The 23,031-nt window shown below is 42.2% G+C and overlaps 1 protein-coding gene across 3 annotated transcripts in view; it reads left to right on the top strand.

Annotated features, from left to right (window-relative positions):
* dock4b (dedicator of cytokinesis 4b) overlaps nucleotides 1–23,031 on the top strand; it is a 133,258-nt gene that overhangs the window by 75,112 nt on the left and 35,115 nt on the right. For all 3 annotated transcript variants that reach the window (XM_030045868.1, XM_030045869.1, XM_030045870.1), the window contains exons 17-32: nucleotides 1,806–1,959; nucleotides 3,328–3,425; nucleotides 3,958–4,041; nucleotides 5,171–5,271; nucleotides 6,410–6,491; nucleotides 7,712–7,882; nucleotides 10,724–10,916; nucleotides 11,987–12,123; nucleotides 15,582–15,716; nucleotides 16,761–16,859; nucleotides 18,749–18,843; nucleotides 19,309–19,384; nucleotides 19,809–19,909; nucleotides 20,426–20,484; nucleotides 21,675–21,823; nucleotides 22,760–22,845. In XM_030045868.1, coding sequence (XP_029901728.1) covers nucleotides 1,806–1,959; nucleotides 3,328–3,425; nucleotides 3,958–4,041; nucleotides 5,171–5,271; nucleotides 6,410–6,491; nucleotides 7,712–7,882; nucleotides 10,724–10,916; nucleotides 11,987–12,123; nucleotides 15,582–15,716; nucleotides 16,761–16,859; nucleotides 18,749–18,843; nucleotides 19,309–19,384; nucleotides 19,809–19,909; nucleotides 20,426–20,484; nucleotides 21,675–21,823; nucleotides 22,760–22,845 — 1,820 coding nt within the window. The remainder of the gene's footprint in view (nucleotides 1–1,805; nucleotides 1,960–3,327; nucleotides 3,426–3,957; nucleotides 4,042–5,170; nucleotides 5,272–6,409; nucleotides 6,492–7,711; nucleotides 7,883–10,723; nucleotides 10,917–11,986; nucleotides 12,124–15,581; nucleotides 15,717–16,760; nucleotides 16,860–18,748; nucleotides 18,844–19,308; nucleotides 19,385–19,808; nucleotides 19,910–20,425; nucleotides 20,485–21,674; nucleotides 21,824–22,759; nucleotides 22,846–23,031) is intronic.

A 23,031-nucleotide genomic window follows, 5' to 3' on the forward strand; every position in this document is an offset into this window, starting at 1 on the left:
AAAATTGATCAAACACCTCTTGTTTTCTTTAAAAATCAGCCCACTGGTATCATGAAAATTATGCTTGACTCAAGGAAATTCTTGAAACAAGTTGATTAGCATTGGAAACCAGTGACATTATCATCCACCTGGTCGATTTTTGCACTTGTTGGAAGGAAAAACGAGATTTTAACACAGAATATGGGACTAAGTGGCATATGTTTTGCGTAACCCAGGTGTGACCATGGTTGCTGTGGATGGGATTAAACACTGCTGATGGCAGTCTCTAATCCCATGTGTGAGTAGCTTTGAGCACCGAAAGGCAAAATCCAGCCATTATGTTATCTCTTTTTGGTGCCACAGGCTGACAAACAGCTCACATGACTCCATTACAGGCTGACAGGCCGATGAGTAATTTCCACTTATGTAATACTGCCAAACTGCACGGCTTAATATGAGTGTGAGTGCTCGCGTGAATGTGTGTGTGCAGTGTGTGAAGGAGAGACAGAGGGAAAGAGAGTTGGCACTCAGCTGGAAGTGCACATGTGCCCCCTTCCCCCCTCATGCCGCCACCACGACACACACAACATAAAATTTATTGCCCCCATATAGATTTTGTGACATTCTTTTTCTCTGACTGATTGTTTGTATTCAAATGTTACATCTACTCCATAAATAGCATAACTCCATCGACACAATAATTCATGTACAGATTCTTTTGTTCACTTGAGACCAAGTTCATGGACGTCGTTACATGGTATCTCAGTATTTAACACATATTTTTTGGAAATTTTTCTGCATTTTACCCACTTAATGAGACTCCTGGCACTAATAATTCCCCACATAAAGCCCTGGTTTTGACACATCAAGAGACCAAAGTAGATAAGGTGGCTATAGCATGCCCAATTAAAAGCTACTGTCAGGCCTGCTTGGGTGTAATTCAAAGTAATTATAGACTGCATTCTTTTCTTCAGCTGCAGGCTAAAAGGGTGTGTGGAGAAACCTTGGGCTTTGCAGTGGACAAAAAGGCAAAAAGGCACGCATATGTTTTGTTGGCAAAGTGGCAGGCCATTCAGCAAAAGACTAATTATTTATTATGCCGTTAACCAATTTGTTTCAACATTGTATAAAGAACTCCTGTTTTCCATAGTCTTCCGCTCCTGTCATGTCGCCAGATTCGGTCCCACCAACCCCTAACCTGAGCCTGCCAGTTTTAGAGGACAACTTTGAAAGCCTTTCACTCTCTGATGGGGGGGAAAAGGCCCTTCCTAATGCCAGATGGAAGTTGCAGAAAAGCTCAATGAAATGGCATGGCCTAGTTTCTCCTCAGACCCAAAATAGATGCAGAGGAATCAGTCCAAACTGTGTGGTGGCTTTGGAGCTCAAACGGCCTCAGCTGTGCATTTGGTCTGCAGAATAAATCCAAAACATAGCAAAATGTCATTATTGACTTCTGTAATTCCTTAATCCCAAGAGGATGTGGTGTTTTCTTGGAGACAAAGGTGTTTCCGACAGCTTCCTAAACAAGGTGTTCTTGTGTGTTGCGGCATCGGTGCATATCTCAGCCATGACTTGACATGTTCATACTCTATTTTATGTGACGGACATATTATTCAGTCCTAGCACATTGGCACATTTTAAAGCTCGTATTGTGTTGACAACTTGGCAGCAAAATAGTCAATGCGGCATTAGTTTAGCATTTTGATGAGATCACAATCTTTTACTCTTTTTCCATGAACCTAATGTTCCAGCTCACCAAGTGTGTTTGTGTCTGTGTGTGTGTGCGTGTGTGTGTGTGTGTGTGCACTTTCTTTCTCTGTCTCCAGTGTGAGGAGAATGCCAACTTGGCGGACTGTTCCCGCTATCTTAAACTGCCGTTTTCCAAGGCCAACCTCCCGTCCAACAATCAGACACTGAAAGGCTCCAAGGAATCCTTCTGGATCACCAGCTTCCTCTGCTCCACCAAGCTCACACAGAATGGTAAACTAAAATCATTGGCCAGTAGTGCAGCCAGGTATATTCAGATGCCATATCCATACTGTCAAATTGGATTTATGCTTCCTGCGGATAGTGAGACAGTGAAGGGTGCGCGTACCCTTAGAGCCATGAATCACAGGCATTTATGCTTCTCAAGTTGTCAAGACGACTGCGAACGTCAAAACTCTGGTGCACAAAACCACCACCAACTTCCTCCAAACAGCACGACAAAGTGTGTGTGCATTATCTCGGGAGCCATCTAAGATGTTTCAATTTTCAGCACCGCTGTGATTGGCCGACTTGCCTGACCACATGGCTGCACATTGGCCGTGTGCCACTCATACTGAAAAGGAAAGCACTCTCACTCTCTTCTAAGTAGCTTTTCGAAAAAAGCCTCTTCAGTATTGAATGATTTATAAAAAGGCAAGACATGACACAGTGTGAAAATTTGCGTTTCTTTATTTAGGAGTAAAACTGTGAATTTGCACGTCGGTAGGGATCCCTTCCAGTTTTCAGATCTCACTTAGAACTGTAGTGTTTAAAGTTTCTGCTGAACTGAATCTCACCGCCTGACGAGGTGACGGGGCTATCTGGCTGCAATAATTTCAATATGAACAAGCCCCCATAAACTGGAATGAACAAAAACTGGAATGACTGAGCAGCCCAAATGAAGATAAACTGAAATATGGTGAGCACAGCAGGAAATTATTGTGTCTTTTGGCCACAGACGTTGGTGTGTAGTGCGCTGTAACTATTTTGCCCGGAACCATTGTTTTTAGAATACAGCAGTGGCATCACAGTGATGTTTTGTACCCCCTAATTAGGGCTGGGGATTGCTGGATTGATCATAGAAATATTACAGAGCATTGTATGAAGAAAAACAGATATTGAATCATCAGAGACCGGTACAAACAAATGCAGTTGTGCACAAATCACAAACACACACACACACACACGCACACGCGCGCACACCCACAAAGTGATTGCAAAAAGACACGCTTCAGGTTGAGCAGAATCCTAAGAGACAGCTAAAAGTCTTTCTTCTCGAGGCTTATGTTTTATTCATGCACTTGTCTGGGGACTCTGGCTCAGGAAAATGACTTTTTATCTACTTTATCCTGCTGCACTTGAAAATGTCATCATTTGTTTGTATTCAGCAGGGTTTGGGGCTGTAAATGAAGGGTGTGGTGATGCTTTTTGATTTGAGGTGCATATTGCTCCCCTAATCCTGCTACATTTTTTTTTACAAGCACAAACATGAGATGTCTCTTCATTTCTGCCGTCTGTCACTTTCTCTCCCTCTCTCTGCGTCTCCCTCTATTGCGCTGCATCTCTCTATTTCACCGTCTTGCTCTCTCCGTCTTGCTCCAGGTGATATGTTGGACCTGTTGAAGTGGCGAGCCCACCCAGAGAGGATCAACGACAGCCTCTCCAAGCTGAAGGAGATCGACGGCTCTGAGATTGTCAAAGTAGGTCCGATCCGCATGCACGGCCCTGCCACTGGGGCGAGACTCACTCCTGATTTGCTGAGTGCCCCGGCGTTCACAGCATTGATCGTTGAGATTGATTGTCTGGTCTCAGTTTGGCCATTTAAAAGTCTGGTTTTAGCAAAAAAGGACTTTCCTGTGTTTGTGTAGTGTATTTCTACAACAATTACACATATTTGAATTCCATAGAAAGCTTGCAAAGAGGAAATAAATAATGAAATAAATGGATAGGCTAAGTAAAGAGAGAAACATACAGAAGGAGTGAAACAATATTGCACCAAAGAGGGAAAAACAGTGCAGATGTGCTGACTCTTTACAAGAGTCAAACAAAATTCCTCCTGCAGCTCAAATTCTTGCGTCACAAGTAAAGTTGTCTCAGAAAATTACTAAGACCACCCTCAATTTTGAAAAATGCGTCCACTTTTGCAGACTCCTAGATGTCTCAGCTGTTCTGACCAACTGTATCTTCCTCCCTGCTTCTTTTCGCCACCTCCCCTTTCACTTGCTCCCCCAGTTTCTACAGGACACCCTCGACACCCTCTTTGGTATTCTCGATGAAAGCTCCCAGAGATATGGCCTCAAGGTTTTCGACTCGCTGGTAAGTCGTTATGCGCTTCTAATTTCTACGGATCTGTTTGCACTTTCTGTTTCCCGACGGCTGGTGAACAGCGGAGTTGTGCGCGTGACTGCGTGAATTCATCTTGATCACGTTTGAAGCGCCATGGCATGATAATTGTGCACATTATGACTCAAGGACAAACACACACAGAGAAAAAACACAGGCACCTTACCCCACTGTTTGAACAAGAACTGCCAATGTAACGCTCCAGAGCTTGTCGAACCAATCTTGGCCGAGTCATGCTGCACTGCACCGATAGAGCGAGGCCAGCATTCGATCTCTCGCACACTTACACAAACACACACACACACACACACACACACACACACAGACACACACATTCGATTCTCAGCTTGGGTGTTATAAATGATGAAAAAGACTTGTGAAGCAGTCATCAACTTACCTTTTTGTAGCGTTGAAGTGAATCCAAGAGTTCTGACAAGCGGCCTTTTCTTCTCTGGTTTGACAAATCCAAATTCAATTCACAACAGCCTACACACACATGGCAAGCATGGATTAGTAAACCCAACCAACATGAAAAGAGTTTCAGCTGCCTGCAAAATGCCAATAATGCGCTTAATATGGTTGATCTGCAAAATGGAATTTTAGCATAATCAACAGCTCGCTCTGCAGAAGGTCCATACGAGCAATCAAGACTATTGATATGTCTTATAGACTGAGAAGTTTCATTTCATTTCGTATACTAATAAGCATTTGAAACCTGTGTTGCCGTCTCAGACAAATTGACAGACATTAAAACAAGCAAAACACTATTATTCTTGTTATGAAACAGTTTTAGCCGCTTACTTACACGGCATCAGCATTTTGTGTGTTTAAATGCGGAGCAATGAACATCAGGTAACTTTTTCACCAGCGAAATGCCAATTGTTTAAGTTAAATTTAATTTATCTCTGGATTAATGGAATGTAGAAGCTGGATTTGTGAAAATATCTCACCTCCTTATGAAATTCAAAATAAGACAGAAAATGCAACATAATCAAATAAAATAAAAATGACAAACTGGATTAGAGATTATATTATAAAATCTTTTTTTTTTTTTTTTTTTAAAGTAAATCTCTTCTTTTACTCTGTGTTTTCCTCTCTCCAGGTCCATATCATCAACCTCCTCCAGGACAGCAAATTCCAGCACTTCAAACCAGTCATGGACACCTACATCGAGAGCCACTTTGCTGGAGCTTTATCCTACAGGTACCGCTGTGTTTCAACCTTCACTGTTGCAGATGAGGTTTTTCGAGGCCCAAAGAGGCCCTTGAACACGCAAAATTGCAGCCTTACCCACATATTGCATTGTAATGGCATGTCACATGGCCTGGCAGGATGGCGTAGCAGTGAGAGAGGCTATTATAACTGCATTACTGCAGAACCAACAGTAAATCAGCGCCGAGAGGAAACTCTACCCAGCCCTGACGTGGGAATGAAATGCTTATGGTGCCACCTGGCTGTGGCAGAGTGAATTAAAAAAAGCTTGTGTGTAATTCTCCTCTGTTTTTCCTCTCTGCTTACTCTGTTGTTCACATTTGCACATTAATATACATACACACACACACACACATGCATGCATTGACAACCTGCTGTTCTCACCAGCGAGCTTGTTCTCACTCTGTGTACCTGCTAAGATAACACCCTGTCACATTCTGAGCGCACACACTGTTTCCAGATTCATGTGCTGTCACATCTCTTCTACCTGCGATGTTGCTGTTCCACTGCAAAAGATGATCAAATTAATAATTAAAGCAAGTTAAATCTGAAAATATGATTCAGTTGAATTGTCTTTTGCAGGCATGTATTTGTGTCTGCTCTGCCTTTAGAGCAGTGCAGCTATCGTATGGCATTAGTAGGAAGTCTAGTAACACAAACTACAATCCCAAGTAAAACCCTCTTCCTTCCCTCTCTCCTGACTGGATTCATTCTCTCCCGTCAGCTTTTCCATTTTCCATTACCACTGCACTAGCAAGATTATTTCTGTTGAAACATCCGTCTAGATCTGAAGTTTCTTTTCAGACTCCACCAGTTACAAAAAAAAAAAAAAAAAAGCTTATACTCTGGCAAAAAATGTCTGCTAGCTTGGATGTTAAATGTATTCATGAAATACTGGGTGATGAGCATTAGCATTTTTTTTTAATCTGAAATGAATCTTTTGCATTGTGTGATGAAATGTTTCAACACCGTGTTGCCCTATTTATATTTGGCAAATCCATTTAAATTTGATTAAGCTCATTTTTTGTTAAGTGTGAACATGTTCCAAGTGACTGGAGCTAAAGGCGATTGTGTGTGTGTGTGTGTGTGTGTGTGTGTGTGTGTGTGTGTGTGTGTGTGTCCTCCTCAGGGACCTGATCAAAGTGCTGAAGTGGTATGTGGACCGCATTGTTGACGCAGAGCACCAGGATCACATCCAGCAGGTGCTCAAGGTGAGAGAGTTCTCATTAACATACACATACACACATACACACACAAACACACACACAGACATGCACACACAGTAGAAAGACACACATAGGCAGTAATACTGACAGCCAGTGGGATGTTCTCTGGTTTTAAATTCATACACAAGCAATTAAATACATGCCCCTCTTGCACTTACAGTCAGTCATGCATGCAGACACACACACACACACACACACATTAACTCACTCATGCATGTGCCTCGGTGCCTGCACACGTACACAATCCCAGCATTCACAAAGACACACTCAGACATACAAACAAACAATTTTTGCACCCACTCCCTGCCACTCCTAGTAATTTATCTCCCCATCAGCGGTGAGTGTATCTCGCTACCATTCATTATTCCCCTCCTCTATCTATTACACTGCATGCAATTTTAATAAGTAGAAATGCTGTGCCTCTGGTGTTGGAAATCCACATCCCATTATTCTAATGACTCATGCAGATTCGCTGTCAGAGAGGCACATCACAGCCACTGCATTGTGGTTTCCCATTTATCATTCACAGAGTACGTTCTGCGCCCAGGAGTAAACGTTACTCTGTCAGGCAGTAAATGATAAATTAGTGATACACCACAAATGATTTTGCAGTGCGTTCTTCTCTGAGTGATTTGTACAATATACTTTGTAAGATGTTTTTTTTTTTTTTTTTAAGTAGTTACAGTAACTCCAGGCGAGAAAGTGTTAAATCAATAAATCAAGAAGTTCATTTGACACTTGTGTAATGCAATGTCACTTTCTGTCTGTTTTAAGTGTAATGCAGCGCTAATGATAAAGGAAATCCAAGGGACTTTGGAAGTAGTTCATAAAGGCCTTTTAAAGGAACAGTTCATTCAAAATACAAATAAAGATATTTTTCCACTTATCCGTAGTGCAGTCAATCTATCCAGATATTCTCGGTGTGATTTGGTGAGATTACCAGTTCCCACAGTTTTGTTGGGAACTGTTCCTGCCAAAGAACATCAGCAAGCTGCATCTTTCCACTCTGAAGATGTACAAATTCGGGGTGTATTGATACAATTTGTTTGTGTTGATCGGCAGGAAATAGCTCAAAGCTCAAGTGTGGAATATTCTTTGGTGAAATCATTCTTTGCCAGTGTCACTGCGCGGGAGCTCGAGCTGTCTTGACATTTTCCATAAGTGAGCAAATCATAAAGGATGTTTTGTGGTTTCTGTCCCCGCAGGCCAGCGAATACATCTTCAAATACATCATCCAGTCCCGTCGGCTCTTCTCGTTGGCCACGGGCGGCCAGAACGAGGACGAGTTCCGCGTCTGCATCCACGAGCTCTTCATGTCCATCCGCTTCTTCCTCTCCCAGGAAAACAAGGGCACCAGCCCCGTCACACAAACACAGGTATGCATGAGTGTGCTGGTGCGCGCGTGCAAGCGTACGTACGCGGGAGCACATATGTTCGTGTCAGGTCTTCATCCAGCTTCTGATTGGTGAGAATTTGGCTGTAATTGAATTTCATGCCACTAGAGGGTCTGGAGATGGAGTGGAATTTCTGTGGCAGGCTTTTCTCTTTTTCTGGTGGGAGGTCTGCACAGCGAGGCAGCAGCCTTCACTGACAAAATTGACAAAATCAAAACAAACCAGCTAAAGACACCCGGGATAATTCCAATTACACAGCAGGAACAGCTGTGTGTGTGTGTGTGTGTGTGTGTGTGTGTGTGTGTGTGTGTGAGTGAGTGAGTGAGTGAAAGTGTGTGTGCATGCTTGCTATGTGAGGCTTCTATTTGTGTGTCCCTTTGTGTTGATGCCTCTACCTGTGTGTATCTGTGTATATTCATGTTTCACCTTTTATGATCTCACTCCCCTCTCTTTACTCCTTTCCTTATTTTTAGCCTCCTCTTCTTCCTCCTCCTCTTTCTTCTGCCTCTTCTGTGCTGCCTTCTTCCTCCTCTCCCTTTTCCAGATTTTCCTCCTACTCATTCTCTTTTGCCTCTTGTTGCCATCACATCTCTCCTGTCCATTTAGTACTTGTGTGCTCTTTTAATCCACTCAACTCAGAGAGGCTCTCAGCATTAAATGCAGTCATGACCTGTGTATACGCGCAGGCCAAATGTGCATGTGTGTTTATAATATGAATCACCATTTGTTCTACTGGAGTAATTCCCTTTTCCATACTTTACTATTATCCATGTGAACCGATCACATATGTTTGTGTGACACCCCACTTACCTGACACGGCCCACATTCCCTGTAGACCCGGTGTAGTTGAGTATGCAAATGTGGACCATGGGGGCTGAACTACATTTGGCCTTTAGGGAAAGCGGACCCTGTTGACTCAACCGTTTTTTTTTTTTTGTGACCACTGGGCCGTTACACAAATTGTGGATTGGGGCTTCTAAGGGAAAAGAGATTTTACACATCAGAGGACATTCTCAGCTTTTCAGAAGTGTTTGTAATCCATCACGTCTGCCTCTCACAGTGAACCGAGCCAGAGTTCATTTGAATAATTTTAACAATTTAAAACTCAGGGGAATGACAAAAGAGTTTTCAAATCTAGCATTTCCGCCCACTTAGCTTTTACAAGTTCATTATTTTACACTGAGAGGCAGTTGTAGTCTCTGTTACATTTCATCACTCACAGTCTGTGAGAATTAAGTTAGAAGTGCATCATTAGCCATACGAGTCATGTCCACCCCATGCCTGGCTTTGTCCCTTCACTGACTTCTGATCTAGACTAATCTGTATTCTCAGTGCAACAATGGCTGGGGGAGGATGCAGGTCAGGCTAGTGTTAATCCCAGTTAATCTGTGGTGTGTTGGCACACACACACGCCAGCACACACACACACACACTTACACACATGTGCATAAACATTTAATCACCCCTAACAATCCAAGGCACACTGACACACAGCCATGACTGAGGTCCTCTTACCTCTGACAGTTTGCCGTCATTGAATGAATGTAATATCTGATGTGTTGGGTGATGAACACACAGAGTGATGCTAACATATTGTACTAGACAGTGTGTTGCCAAAAATGCAGGTTGGATTCTCTGTGTTAAGTGAGTTTCTTAAGGGAAGGTCACTGGTTCAAGTCCCTGCATGTCTGCAAAGATCTGCTCAGGGAATGTGAATAAAAACACTCCACTTCCCCTAACAATTACCACAGAGGAACCCTTCAGCGAGGCACTGAAGCCCCTGTTTCTTCATTGGAACTGTTCAGTTGCCAAGAGTAAAAGTATAAATCCGTCTGTGTGAAGCACAGTGATGCCAAAAAAAGTATACATGGTCTACCAACCTGCACTAGTTAGGTGAAGCTTACAAAAGGTACAGTTACTGCACAAAATACAAAGCTCCATAAAACATAGCATTATCAAACTAAGTAAAGTAGCCGTATACACAATATACAGATATTGTGTATCTTCTTCACATACAGAGAGCCACTCTGTACATGTGCAGGAATTTTTATTTTCCAGTCATGGAATGGAAATTTGACAGTAGTCAATGGGGGAAAAAAATTGATAAGTTGAAGAGTATGAAGCAGGGTTGGTCAGCGATCCTGCTGGGCCAGTCCTTCAGTTTAATCCACATAATCCCTGACCTCTGTAGGTCCAACCAAATCCAGTCCAGGCCAGGGATTTCATGGACCACTACTAAATATTTTATTTTCCCAATAAAACAGCTCTGCACAAACTAAGAGGAATGATGGGAACACAGTTCCCGCAAGTTCTGTTCACAACCTTTTTTTTTTCTATCGAGACTTGGCATGCACATGATATTATCTCAAACAGAACCCTGTTTGACAAACAGAGTGGACACTTTTCTCAAAATGTCCCACAGAGCACCATTAGTGCATGCATTTTTAATTTGAGCTCCTCCAATTGGAACAGCAGAATTGTTGCCTTTGTTTATCTGTTGACTGATACAGGGCCTCAACACCATAGTGGGAATATTTATTGTGTATTTGTAATACTAAAATGAATTAAAGCTCTCTCAAAATGTGAACCTCTTATGCATGTTCATATTTAGAATGGTCTGCAGAGTCTAATTTGCATCACGAGAGCTTTTATCTGTGTTTACCAACAAAGAGATTACAGTCTTTGAGGAGAGATTATATTCAAAAGATTAATTTTGACTTAATTTCAATTTACCAGTTAGTTTCAGGACAGGTTTATGGAAAATGCAGGTGCACCCTGCAGACCTTCAGTTTACATGACTAAATGTTGCCCTATTCTGCCTAGGCGGTGTTCCTGCGGACATTTCCTGCAATCTACGGTGAGCTGCTGAAGATCTTCACAGTGCGGGAGGTGGCCGGCTTTGTCAGGGAGACGCTGGGCAGCCTGCCAGCGGCTGTTCACGCTGAGTGCCCCCTGGAGGCTGTCAAACTGCAGTGCATTGCCAAAACAGTGGAGAGCCAGCTTTACACTAACCCAGGTACATAGATGGGCACACAGACTATGTACACTTTGATGCGCATACATAATTGAAGCATGTAAACACACTGGATGCATCCCAAAACACACAGAACAAGCAGGCACTCCCACAGGCATCTACTTGGGTGCATAGTCTCTCATCAAACAACACAAAGCACACAAAAACAAAAAATAATGTCATGCATATAGAGTATAAACACACTGAGGGAAAATAAACAGCACAGAGGCAAACGGCTGCAAACAGATTGGAACAGCCAGATCCAAACACTGTGTAGCGAAACACAGATGAGGATCAATGATTCATATTTGTCATGCAGCGTATACACACATAGCGCAAAAAATCTTCATCTTAACAGGTCATATAGTGTCATATTCAGTGTTACAATCTTGTTTTTCTTCAAACAAGTTAAAAAAAAATCTGTCCTTTATATGAGATTGTCTCCATTTTTTTTTTTCTGAGAACAGGCAGAAATATGTTGAAAGAAGTCAGAATAAAGGTCGCTTTATTCTTGACGAATCATGAGCGCCATGAGGGTCCACATGACATTTGATTCAAGAACACTCTGGAAACAAGCTGATTGCAGTGAGGATTATTTGCCTGCACCACACTATTTTGTCACGCAACTCCTGCAGTACAGCCATCTGATAATACACCTTTGCTAATTGATGCCCTGCAGTGCACTTGCCTCTGTATCATTAAAATGTCCTTAATGAAGATTATACACTGAGGCAAATTAAAGCTTTATTTGTGGCATACTCCCAAATGCGATATAGCTCCACAACTCCCTTAATTAAAATCACATTCGTGCCACACAAAGGATTGCACTTAAAAACATTGTGCACTCATGGACCTCAGCAGAAGAAACAGTTGGACCGCACCGAAGGTATGAACTGTAGGTCCAGAAGGATTTGCATAACTTGTACCGGTGTGTGGGTTTAATCTGTAGGTGGTGTTTTTTCCTGTTGTCTTTTTTTTTACCTCTTAGCATCTCTTCACATGCGTCATTGTGTCTTCAGTGTCTGACTACGGGCTGCTCTGTGTGTATGTGTGTGTGTGTGTGTGTGTTTCAGAGTCACGATGCGTCCTGCTCCCGGTGGTGCTCCGCCTTCTCCAGGCCCACATGCAGGAACAGAGAGACCTGGTGATGTGTGCCCGCATCCTCACCAGCATGCTCTCCCTCATCAAGAAGGAGGAAAATGGCACAGCGGTGAGGATTTAAGTGGGAGCTGGTAGCCATTGTGCAAGCCCCCACACACGGCAGCTATTCAGCATTGCTACTGCAGGAGCGGCTCTATACAAATCTATTCCAAGTGTTATCTAGTAAAACGAGTCAATGTATTATAAAGCAGAACTCTGCTCACACTATAATTGATTCATTTTGATTTAAGTGGCCTTTACTAATCTGTACTTGATTGCTTTGGTCTGATTCGCTTGCATCTGTTGCGTTGTTGTCCATTCTTAAAAAGGCTAGATAGAGTTTTTTGGCGGTTATTTCAAAAAACAAAACAAACAAAAAAAAAAAACTGATCATCACAAATACTCAAGCTTTCATGGAATAAAGATAAAATAAAATTTAACAACCCATCCCTATGGAGCCATTTCCGGCTTGGCAAATATTTTTGCAATCGGAATTGATTTGAAATCGGTTCCATCAGATCAGTTCCATCAGTTCCACCACACGGAGTTGGAATCGCAGTTGACGACAAAAAAATTTGGAATCGTCCATCCCTGATTGCTGCCAGGCTTTTATTATTCTCATTAGTATTACAAAGTTGTCAGTTCTCACCATTTTACAGTCTGTTGGCTGCAAAATAAGCCTAATAAGAAGCAACCAAACAAACAAACAAACAAAGCAGTGACCCCAGCAATCATGGTTTGGCTGAGGATCTCCATGTGAGGAGAAAAGTGCGCTCCCTTGCCAAGGTGGGACTTTCCACATTTCTAGAGTTCATCAAAAACAGTATTGTGGTGTCAAAAATTCCACCAAGATTTAAATTCATGGGTCTAGTGAGAGAACATTGGCAGGGTTATTTATCAGGGATTTCTGAAATGAGACAAATAACATCAATCTTTATTTACCAAGGTGCCACACGGCAGGTTTGCGCTCATGAAATGATGGAATAACGGCACCCCTAAAAAATGGGTGTGTGACCTTAGGTATGTGTGTTTTACGTCATTCCAACACAGAACCATAAAAATATAGGGGGCGGGCGTGGACAAACAAAGTTGCACCTGATATTTAAGGGCTTTGAAAAACAGGTCTTAACTCTTTTGTGGCATCCTTGACCATTTCTGTCAGGTATGCACAGATCTTGGTCACACTGAGATCGTATGTCTCACAATCTGGATCTTACCAACCACGTATTTAATTAAGGCACTAAAGGCATTAATTAAGGGCATTAAAACTGAACATATGTTTCCTCCTTCTCAACTACAGTGTCTGAGAAGATTTCAGAGCGTTGGCTGTGTTCTTGGGACCATATTTCCCTCTCCACCAGGACTCTAAGAGTGCTGAGGAATAGCCTGTGATTTGTGGATAAATACGCCTTTGCTTTGCTCTCTTCAGCAGCTGCCACTTGCCGCCAGTTCTAGGCTCCTGCAAAGAAAAAAAAAAAAAGCAGAAAGAGAAAACAAACAAACAAACAAACTAAAAAACTCTCGTCTGCTTGTCTTGCAAACAGAGACGTGTTTCTTGACTGTATCCTATTTTTTTTTCCAACCTGCTGTCTCTGGTGCTTAAAGCCATTGTTGCTCGACAGACATGCGCCAGATGCCTTCTCCAGCCGCCGGCGTCAGCGTCAGCGGAAATGAACTCAACTGCCATTGTGCTTGTTTGCGTTTTCTCTCCTGATAAATCACCCACCAAAATTGAGAAACTGTAGCGGCGCGAAATTTAGCGGCCCTGGCGGTAAATTTGTGGTACCCTTAATAAATCAAGCCCTGATTTCACACCGCATATTGCAAAGGAGGTTGTAGTTCTTCAGTCCTGCTATTACAAATGAATGAATTTACAACACGGCAATATTCTGCGCACTTCTGATAAATTCCCAATAAATCAGAGCAGAATACATGAGAATTATCGCCATAATAATTGGACAATAACACTGATGAAGGTCAAAAGAATACCAATTAGTTTTTGGGTTATTCTCTGGCCAATAGATTGCAGTAGCAGATTGTTTTGTTGTGTGTCTATGGTCAATTAGTCTTGGTAGCAGGCACATTGGCAGCAGTGCAGTCCAGTAATGAGACCCATCAATTTAGCGACGGGCATTGTCGAGGTGGCAGCCTCTTCGAGCTCGGCTGGTGTGTGTTTGTGTGCTTTGTGTGTGCACTAGTTTTGGTTGCCTGGCTTGTACTGCTCCCTGCCAGAGGGCCAGCTAGTGGTAAAGATGCCCAGTAGGACACACAAACACACACACACACTTGCGTGCACACACACACACACACACACATGCATAGACTGGCACTGTAGCTAAAGGAAAGTGACAGCAGTGGCAGCCAATGTGCCAGTCTGAAGCTGCCTCTCATTATCACTCTGTCCAAGACCTGTCTGTCTTGTCAGGGGTAAAGACTAGAGGGAGACACACACATACACACCTACTGAGTCTGAGAAATACACACAGAATTGTCACAAACACACACACACACACAAGCACAAATATATTCCAGCTCATTCTCCAGTCTTTTTCTGTCGCTTTTAATCTTTTACCATCACTTCCCCTTCTTCTTTTTCCATTCTCTCTCTTTTCCTTTTCTACTCTGCCGCTTGATACGTTCAGCTCCCGTTTCCCTGAGCTTGGCGGGGGGTATACGATGTGAATTTATAGTTTCAAAGTTTTTGCTCACGGCCACAGAGCTTCTCAGTAGTCCCCGTTTGCTCTACTTCAAGACTCACTTTAAGATCGCAGCAACAGAGAGAGGATTATAGGAGGTACGGTGCATTCTTTGACCCTGACGCCGAGTGACGTCGGCCGCTGTTGATCGCGGTTCAAGGTTGTGCCGAAACACGTGAATGGAATAGGAATGACTGGAGGGAAGAATGGGCAAGCCCTATTGATTCACTGCAACTTTTCCAGATCATCATGAAAGAGATTAGATTAGCATTCTTATTCTCAGATGATCGAAAGAGGACTCTCCTTGGCCTCCTCTCACTTCTCAGTTTGAACATCCCTGTTTCCTTCCCGCATGTCTCTTCCTCATGTCATTGCTCTGCCATTGCTAAAATGTGAGTTCGATGAAAGCAAATCAGTGAAATGACACATCGTTGTTCCAACATATTAGATATGACCCAAATGTATAAAACACATTATTCCTGGTTGAATTAAGGTAAATTATTGCCTACTGCATGTTTCTCACAGGTATAAATGTGTATGGCTTACCAGATTTCTACCGGGTTCAAACGTTTATGAATGCACTTTTCAATGTGGCATTAAAATAATTGCACATCCACTGATGATTCATCCAGTAACGATTTTCATGTTCAGCCGTCATCTGCGGTTTTCATAAGATATGTGTATGTATTTTAAGAAATGCGGATGCTTACAATAGTAGTGCACCTTGATTGATTTCTGGGTCATGCCTGGAGGCTGGAGGATCAAGGAGAGAAGAGGAATTTAGAAATGAGAAGAACCCGTGGGTGATGTTTGAGTGTGTGTTCCGCTGTAGGAGCCGGTGGTGTCTGAGGAGGTGGAGCTGATTGTGGAGAGCCTGCTGGGAGTTTTACTGCGGACCATCCTGGAGATCACCAACCGCCCCCAACCGGCCGGACCCGCCCTGAGACTGCAGTTCCAGGATGTCACTGTACGTGTGTGTGTGTGTGTGTCGGGTTCTGCGTGTGTGTATATGTACAAGGGAGGAGAGGGGTGTGTTTATGTGTGAGGGCTGCTTGTGTGTGTGTGTGTGTGTGTGTGTGTGTTTCTAAATTGTTTTGGGACTCCACAAAATGCACAGTAGTAATTACGGGTTTGAAATTGACTTGCTGCTACAGTGACCATAATTACAACAATATTATTAACAATGATAGAGATAATAATGAAGATTCATAACAGCAACAAAATGGGAAACCACGATGAGATGTTCATCATCAGCTTCATCATCATGCTTATCTTTCATCATCCTTCTGTAATGATGTAAACACAAGGGGACAGGAGGAGGGGGCTGTGCCAGAGACTTATACTGGGGGAGATGAGGTCTATTGATGTTGCTGTAATTATTACTTATTGACAACAGAGGTCAATTAAAGCCATAGATTACTCTGAAATTAAAATCTATATGTTTGTACAAAAGCGAAATGCAAACATACATCTTTAAAATTGTATGGTAAGAGAACAAATGCATTTACCGTGGCTGCAGATGGTCTCCATACTCTGCTACAGAAATAATTCATTTTAGAAATAACCAAAATATCAATAGACTTAGCCTGATAGCACCTGTCTTGGTTGAAAGAGCCAATAAAGTAGGCTCAAAACAGCTGTTATGCTATAAAACTATACTATACTATAACTCTGTATGAACTTTATTACCAGATTAATCAACCAGGGACACTCCTGTTGCAATCTCAAAATAAGCAATTGTGCAGCAACTTTCCTCACCTTCCCAAGTGCTCAATCAAAGGACAAAAACAGAAAAAAAAGAAGACATATTCACAAGCTCTTGGTGGTAAAATACAGATTACAGTTTTAACACCCCAGGTGATAAAAAGGATGATGACAGTGATATTCATAATCATCACAGTAATGAGAGCGATGATGGTGATAGTAAATACACTCTGCTCTTCCTCTTCCTCTGCTTTGCTTGTGTGTGTGTGTGTGTGTGTGTGTTTGTATGTGTGTGCTGGCCTGACAGGGGGAGTTTGTGGCGTGCCTGCTAGCCCTGCTGCGACAGATGAGTGACAGACACTACCAGCAGCTGCTGCAGGCCTTCAGCAACAAAGACGACCTGAGGGTACGGCCGACACATCCATCTGTCTCTCTGTCTTTGAAAGGCAACATTTCTCTCAGACCCTGCATGTTTGTGCATGTGTCTGTGTGTGTGTGTTTGCTTATCTGGATGAGAAAGTAGTAAAGGAGGGGGGGAGGGGTCACATGAGAGACAGAGAGATGCAGAATGAGAGTTTTATAGACATGGTGATTAGGGAGAGACAGTATTTCATGAATAGAGGGCTTTTGGGTGATATAACACACCCCATGGCAGCCATGTTGGACCCACACATATCGGACACACATGTGGGTCCAGCATCTGGGCTGGCATCACGAGCAGAATATCAATTAGAACAGTTGATCTTTTCAAAATGATGACTACAGTGAACTTATCTATACACTAAATGTCAGCAAAAGCATGTTAAAAATATACATAGTGGGTTTACAGTTATTTAAATGTATTCCAGCCTGGTGATAGGTACAACTCGACAGGCAATTCACATTTTTCCGCCTGTCATCCAACTATAGCTGCCAAAATATTAGTAGAAATCACTTGAAATAGTTCATTTGCATTCTTTTTGACCAGGAGCTAGCAACCAGCAACCAGCAAGTGATAAATCTAATGTACTTTATGTTTAGTTAACATATTCTGTCTCTTTCCTCATTTGTGTCACTCTCTTACTCTCACCCCGTTACACTCAGAAACTTGATGGCATCAGAAGTGGCTCGTTCAATGCGCTCCATGCTTGTCGATATAAAACATCGTACTGTCTCTCCTGAATGACCTCCAGAGCAGAAGTGTGTGTGGGCCTCGCTTTGTATGCTTACCTGTGCACGTTTGCAGGCGTGTACAATAAGCGGTGTCAGGGCATCTCTGAGGCAGAGGAAGGAAAAAGAAAGATGGAAACTGAAAAAAAAGAGACAGAGAAAGTAATGGGGTCATGGGTTCACCCCGCTGAGGATGAATATCAATTCGTTGAATGTCAGAAACCGTTGAAAGGAAATGGATCCTCTGGTTAGCATGAAAGCAATTATAAGAGATAGATGAGTTTCATGCCAAAATTGTGGCTAAAGTAAGTGCCTGGAACAGATTGAGCCCACTTTGTGCTTGGAAGAAACAAATTGAAAAGTGCTCATGACACAGTAGATTCTCCCTGTAATAAGCAGCATAGTTCATTAGGCCATTAGGCTCAACTTTGAATGATACGCACGTTGAAAAAGCCAGCTGTGTTTGTGTTTTTTCTGCAGCGATATTCCTTATAGGTATACATTATCACATTTGTTTTCACACCACCATCCTTGGTAATTATTAGCAGTGGGAAATATAGTCGTACACACTACCATGAGAGCAAATGACCACTGGATGGATCATCAGCCTCTGAGCTAGTAACATCTCAGTGCCGTCACATGTGATTTGTCTCCATTAACTTGCTCCTCCTGACTTGGGCTAAATAGCTTGGTCTCCATCTCCTTGATTAAGTGGCTTGCAAAGGAACAAAGGAATTGGAAAATATCGAGTGCATCTTGCGCAGGCTGAGATGGCGTTATTGTTATTATTCCCACCGCCACTGACTTTATGAAACAGTTCTAGACGTAGAACCGAAAGCAAATATAATACAATATATATGGGTTTAGAACCAATAACCATTAATCTTTTTGTGTCACATCTTGTGAAATGGGGCTAGTTCAGCTTTGGTCCAGCCAGTTCTGGTTTGAGCAGGTTTTGAAAACTGTAGCGATGCAACTCGGGTCTTTGCTTCTCTAATATGACCACAGACCACAAACTCACAGTCTCATACTTTTTAATTAAATATGAATGAGAGCTGTAGGTATTCTCCACTAACACTCCAAGTTTTCTGTGGTAACACTTCTGTTATGTGTGTGTGTATGTGTGTGTGTGTGTGTGTGTTACAGGACTTCCTCCTTCAGATCTTCACGGTGTTCAGGATCCTGATCCGACCAGAGATGTTCCCCAAAGACTGGACTGTCATGCGGTTGGTCACCAACAAGTAAGACAGCAGTCATACACACACATATGCATGTATGTACACAAACATACACACATACTGTTATGCATTTAGACTGAAACCCTTATCTATTGCTGCAGTATTTCTTTTGATGACATCACAGAATAGTGTATCGTCCATATGATTTGCTCATTTTCAAAACCCTAAAATCATAGTGGCAACATTTGTGAGGTGACAATGAAGTACAATTTTTGCTCTCAGGTTTTCCATTTTAGCAACATTTTACTGGCATGAATTGGTAGTTTCTACTTTGTATTGTTTGTGTTTTATCCTAAATATTAGTGACACAAACTAAGGACTAAAATGAAATGTGGATTCTACAAAAAGGGTTTGATGTCCATCATATTTTGTGTAACTGATATTGCGCCTGATGATGGACTTTGTTTTAAGGTTACATAGTAGATCTTCACATGTAAAGCTTGTTCACTTTTTCGCTTTTTCTTTTAGTGTCATCATCACAACTGTCCTCTATCTGTCTGATGCTCTGCGAAAAAACTTCCTCAATGACAAGTTTGACTACAAGGTAAGAGAAAAAGCGCACAAATGCAGTTGTGTGTGCATATGTGTGTGTGTGTGTGTGTCACCTCAGACTTGTACAGATCTTCCAACAGCTATACTTCTGTAAGGCTGCAGCCATACAGACATGCAAACACACACGAGTATGTCCACAAAAATCTACCTACACCTAAGGGCTTGAGCCACACATGTTAAAAATAAACTGTATTGTCTTTTGTTACGGTAATTTAACAGCTGACAATGTTCAGGACTTAAAATCTTGCAGAAGTCCTGGCCAGCTCATTCCACTGAGAACATAAATGTCAAAACTTCGTGGATGCTCATGGCAAATCAACTAGTTTATTTCTGAATTCCAGGAAACTTGGCTCATAGGAAGAGTTTTAGCACAACATTGACAAGATGCTGCTTTTGCTGTCATTTTTTTTTTCCAGGTGTGGGACTCCTATTTCTACCTGTCTGTAATATTTATCAACCAGCCCTGTCTTCAACTGGAGTCCTTCTCTCCCTCCAAGAGGAAGAAAATACTGGAGAAGTAAGTGTTGTTTGTTGCAAATGCACACACACACACACACACACACACACACACACACACACACACACACACACACTCAGCACTCTCTCTGCTGCATAGTACTGGGTAGCCTATAATGATCCAGGCATTATTATTCAGCATGCCACCCTGTCATTCTTCCACTTTTTGTCATTATCCCCCCTTTATCAAATCTCTCTCTCTCTCTCTCTCTCTCTCTCTCTCTCTCTCTCTCTCTCTCTCTCTCTCTCTCTCTCTCTCATCAAAACCAATATTTATATTATTCCATTACCTATTTATTTTACCCTTACCCTCCCACATTTTCATGGTTTATATTCTTTATATTTATGAGTGTATGACCCTCCTGACATGACGTGACACTGCACTGCACACCACACACACTATAATGATGATGATACAGTGAATCACTGCTCATCACACAGCTCTGTGCAGCATCTCCCAGCATTTGCATGCCTGCCTGGAAGCATGCATTTCTAACCGTGTTATCCTATCCTGCAGGTATGGAGACATGAGGGTCATGATGGGCTGTGAGATCTTCAGCATGTGGCAGAATTTAGGTAGGCTAAAATATATTTTCCATCTCTGCTTGGGAAAATGCTGTCCTGTATTTTTAGATTGGGTTTGTTAGGGTTTAACAAGAGCATGTGGTTTAAAGGTGCAGCTCACCCAAAATTTGTCGTTATTTATTTACCCCTGTGCCAGTTTAAACTCAGCTGAAGTGTCCATGCAACTCACAGATAGGTAACTAGCACAGCTCCCTTACAGCATTCAATGGGTAATGCTTTTTAGAGTTCGAAAAAGGACAAAATGTACAAAACTGCGTATTATGATCCAGTCCTCTGAAGCAATACAATAATATCTTCAGAGGGAAAAAATGTATTTGCAATCATATTTTGTGTTTCACCCCAATGAAAGCATGAGCCATTTGTTTGCAAATGGAATAAAAATAAAAAGAGAAGAAAAAGACAAAAAGGTGACTGCAATGTGAGCAACACCTTAGCACACATTGCATGCCGTGTATAGTGATGTAGCACCAGGTAGGCAAGATCCTTAATGGCATGGGGGAAAACAAACAAACAAAAAAAAAATCCTCTCCATGTTCATCATGGTTCTGATGCAAAAGTGGCATTCATAAAGTCTGTTTGGCATGCTAGGCTCAGAGGAAATGAAGGCAACAAACAAATAATTCCTCCAAACTTGTGTGTACCTGAGCTAATGGGAGCTAGAAGCCTTCCTCTTTGTCCCCACAGCAGCCAGGTGTATGTCCCTGTTCTCTACTGCGCTGTGGATGCTGCAACTCTGCTTTGTGTTGAAGCACAGTGGAAGTATTTGTGTGCTTAGGTGTGTTTATGACACATTTCATATGCATTCATATGCATTTTAAAGTCAGTTGTCCACTAACAATAATAACATTTTAATATTAGGCTATTGAAATATCACACCAGAAAAACGGAGTCCTCAAAAGACATGTTTAACATTTAGCAGGCAGCTAATATTACCGCTAATGGCAGCAATTATCGGCGCATAGAAATTGCAGTTCACTCTAACAACAAATGAGGTGAAGCAAATCACCGATGCTGTTTGTGTTGTGCTTGAAATTTATATGAGAGGAGGATGAACTACTTGGCAGGAATTGCAGAGTGGGTCAAATTGTTTCTGACCTGACTAAGAAGCGGCTGCAGGGATGAGCCGTTCAGAATGACACAGATCCTGACCTCTGCCTCGACCTCTGCCTCCTCTCCTGCAGGAGAACACAAGCTCAACTTCATCCCGGCCATGATTGGTCCATTCCTGGAGGTGACGCTGGTGCCCCAGCCTGACCTGAGAAATGTCATGATCCCCATCTTCCACGACATGATGGACTGGGAGCAGAGACGCAGCGGCAACTTCAAACAGGTACACAGCCATTAAAAATAGATTCACTCGCCTGAAACTGATATTTAATGACATGATTATACCTATTTGACTAATTAGATGTAATTATAAACCTTCAAAACATACTCAAATTGCACTCAAGACAGGCTCAGACAACAAATACTCTACTGTACGTCATGCAATAGAAGATAATTAGCTCATATTTATATTGAAAATATAATATGGACTGGCAAATGTTAATGCCAGCTGATAGCTACCTTAAGTTAAAGAAACAGCATGTCTTAAGGTGTTTTTTCATCCTTCGAGCTCAGATTTTCCTTTAAATCTTCCCTTAAATCTTAATCTTCAAAGTTAGACCTTTTTTCCATATTATACAACAATAATATCACACATACTCTGTATCAGCTGGTTCACTGAAGTTGCTGTACATCACATTTACATTGAATGAAATTTTCAAATCCAAGATGCCATTGTTTTAAATCAAGTAGAAAATATCTAAATGTCCTGTGCCTTATTTTATACACGTTTCTTTGTAATCCAGCAGGATATAGTTGGTATCTTTGGAAACTCTGGGATCTCCACTAGATTTTAAAATAATGTCCTGTGGGCTTGAACAAAGTTCAGCCACGCAGCATGCATTTGTAATGGTGAACCCACCAGTGGGGCCGGCAGGGTTGATGCACACAGTGCTTGTTGGCTTAACCCTCACTAAATTAAAATGACATGCACAACCATCTCTTGCACTGGTGCTGCACATAAAAGAACAACATAAAACTCAGAGCAGCTCCAAAGCAATTCTTGCTATACCAAAGAATGTTTCAGCTGACACTGATTTGATTTGATCTGACATGCTGTCAGAAAGTTTAAACTTGATACCATCCACACCGCTGTTAAAGCTGGTCATTTTATCAATAACACTTGCAGCTGTCTCGAGTTTCGGCTTCCTTTTCCTTTCAGGTGGAGGCCAAGCTGATAGACAAGCTGGACAGCCTGATGTCGGAGGGCAAAGGAGATGAGACCTACAGAGAGCTCTTCAACAGCATGTGAGTTGGAGCAGCGGAGAGAGACGGATAGCATTTAACAGAGCAGAAACAAGAAATGGGTATGAGAGGTGTGAATAGTGGAGGGGAGCTGCAGAGGATGACACATTTGCATTGTTACTGGGGGCAAAACACTAATGGCTGTGATGTATTTTTGGGCCTCAGGTCACAGGCGCTCAGGTGACTCTA

Source organism: Myripristis murdjan, chromosome 23 (genome assembly GCF_902150065.1).
Source record: "Myripristis murdjan chromosome 23, fMyrMur1.1, whole genome shotgun sequence".
Lineage (NCBI taxonomy): Eukaryota > Metazoa > Chordata > Actinopteri > Holocentriformes > Holocentridae > Myripristis > Myripristis murdjan.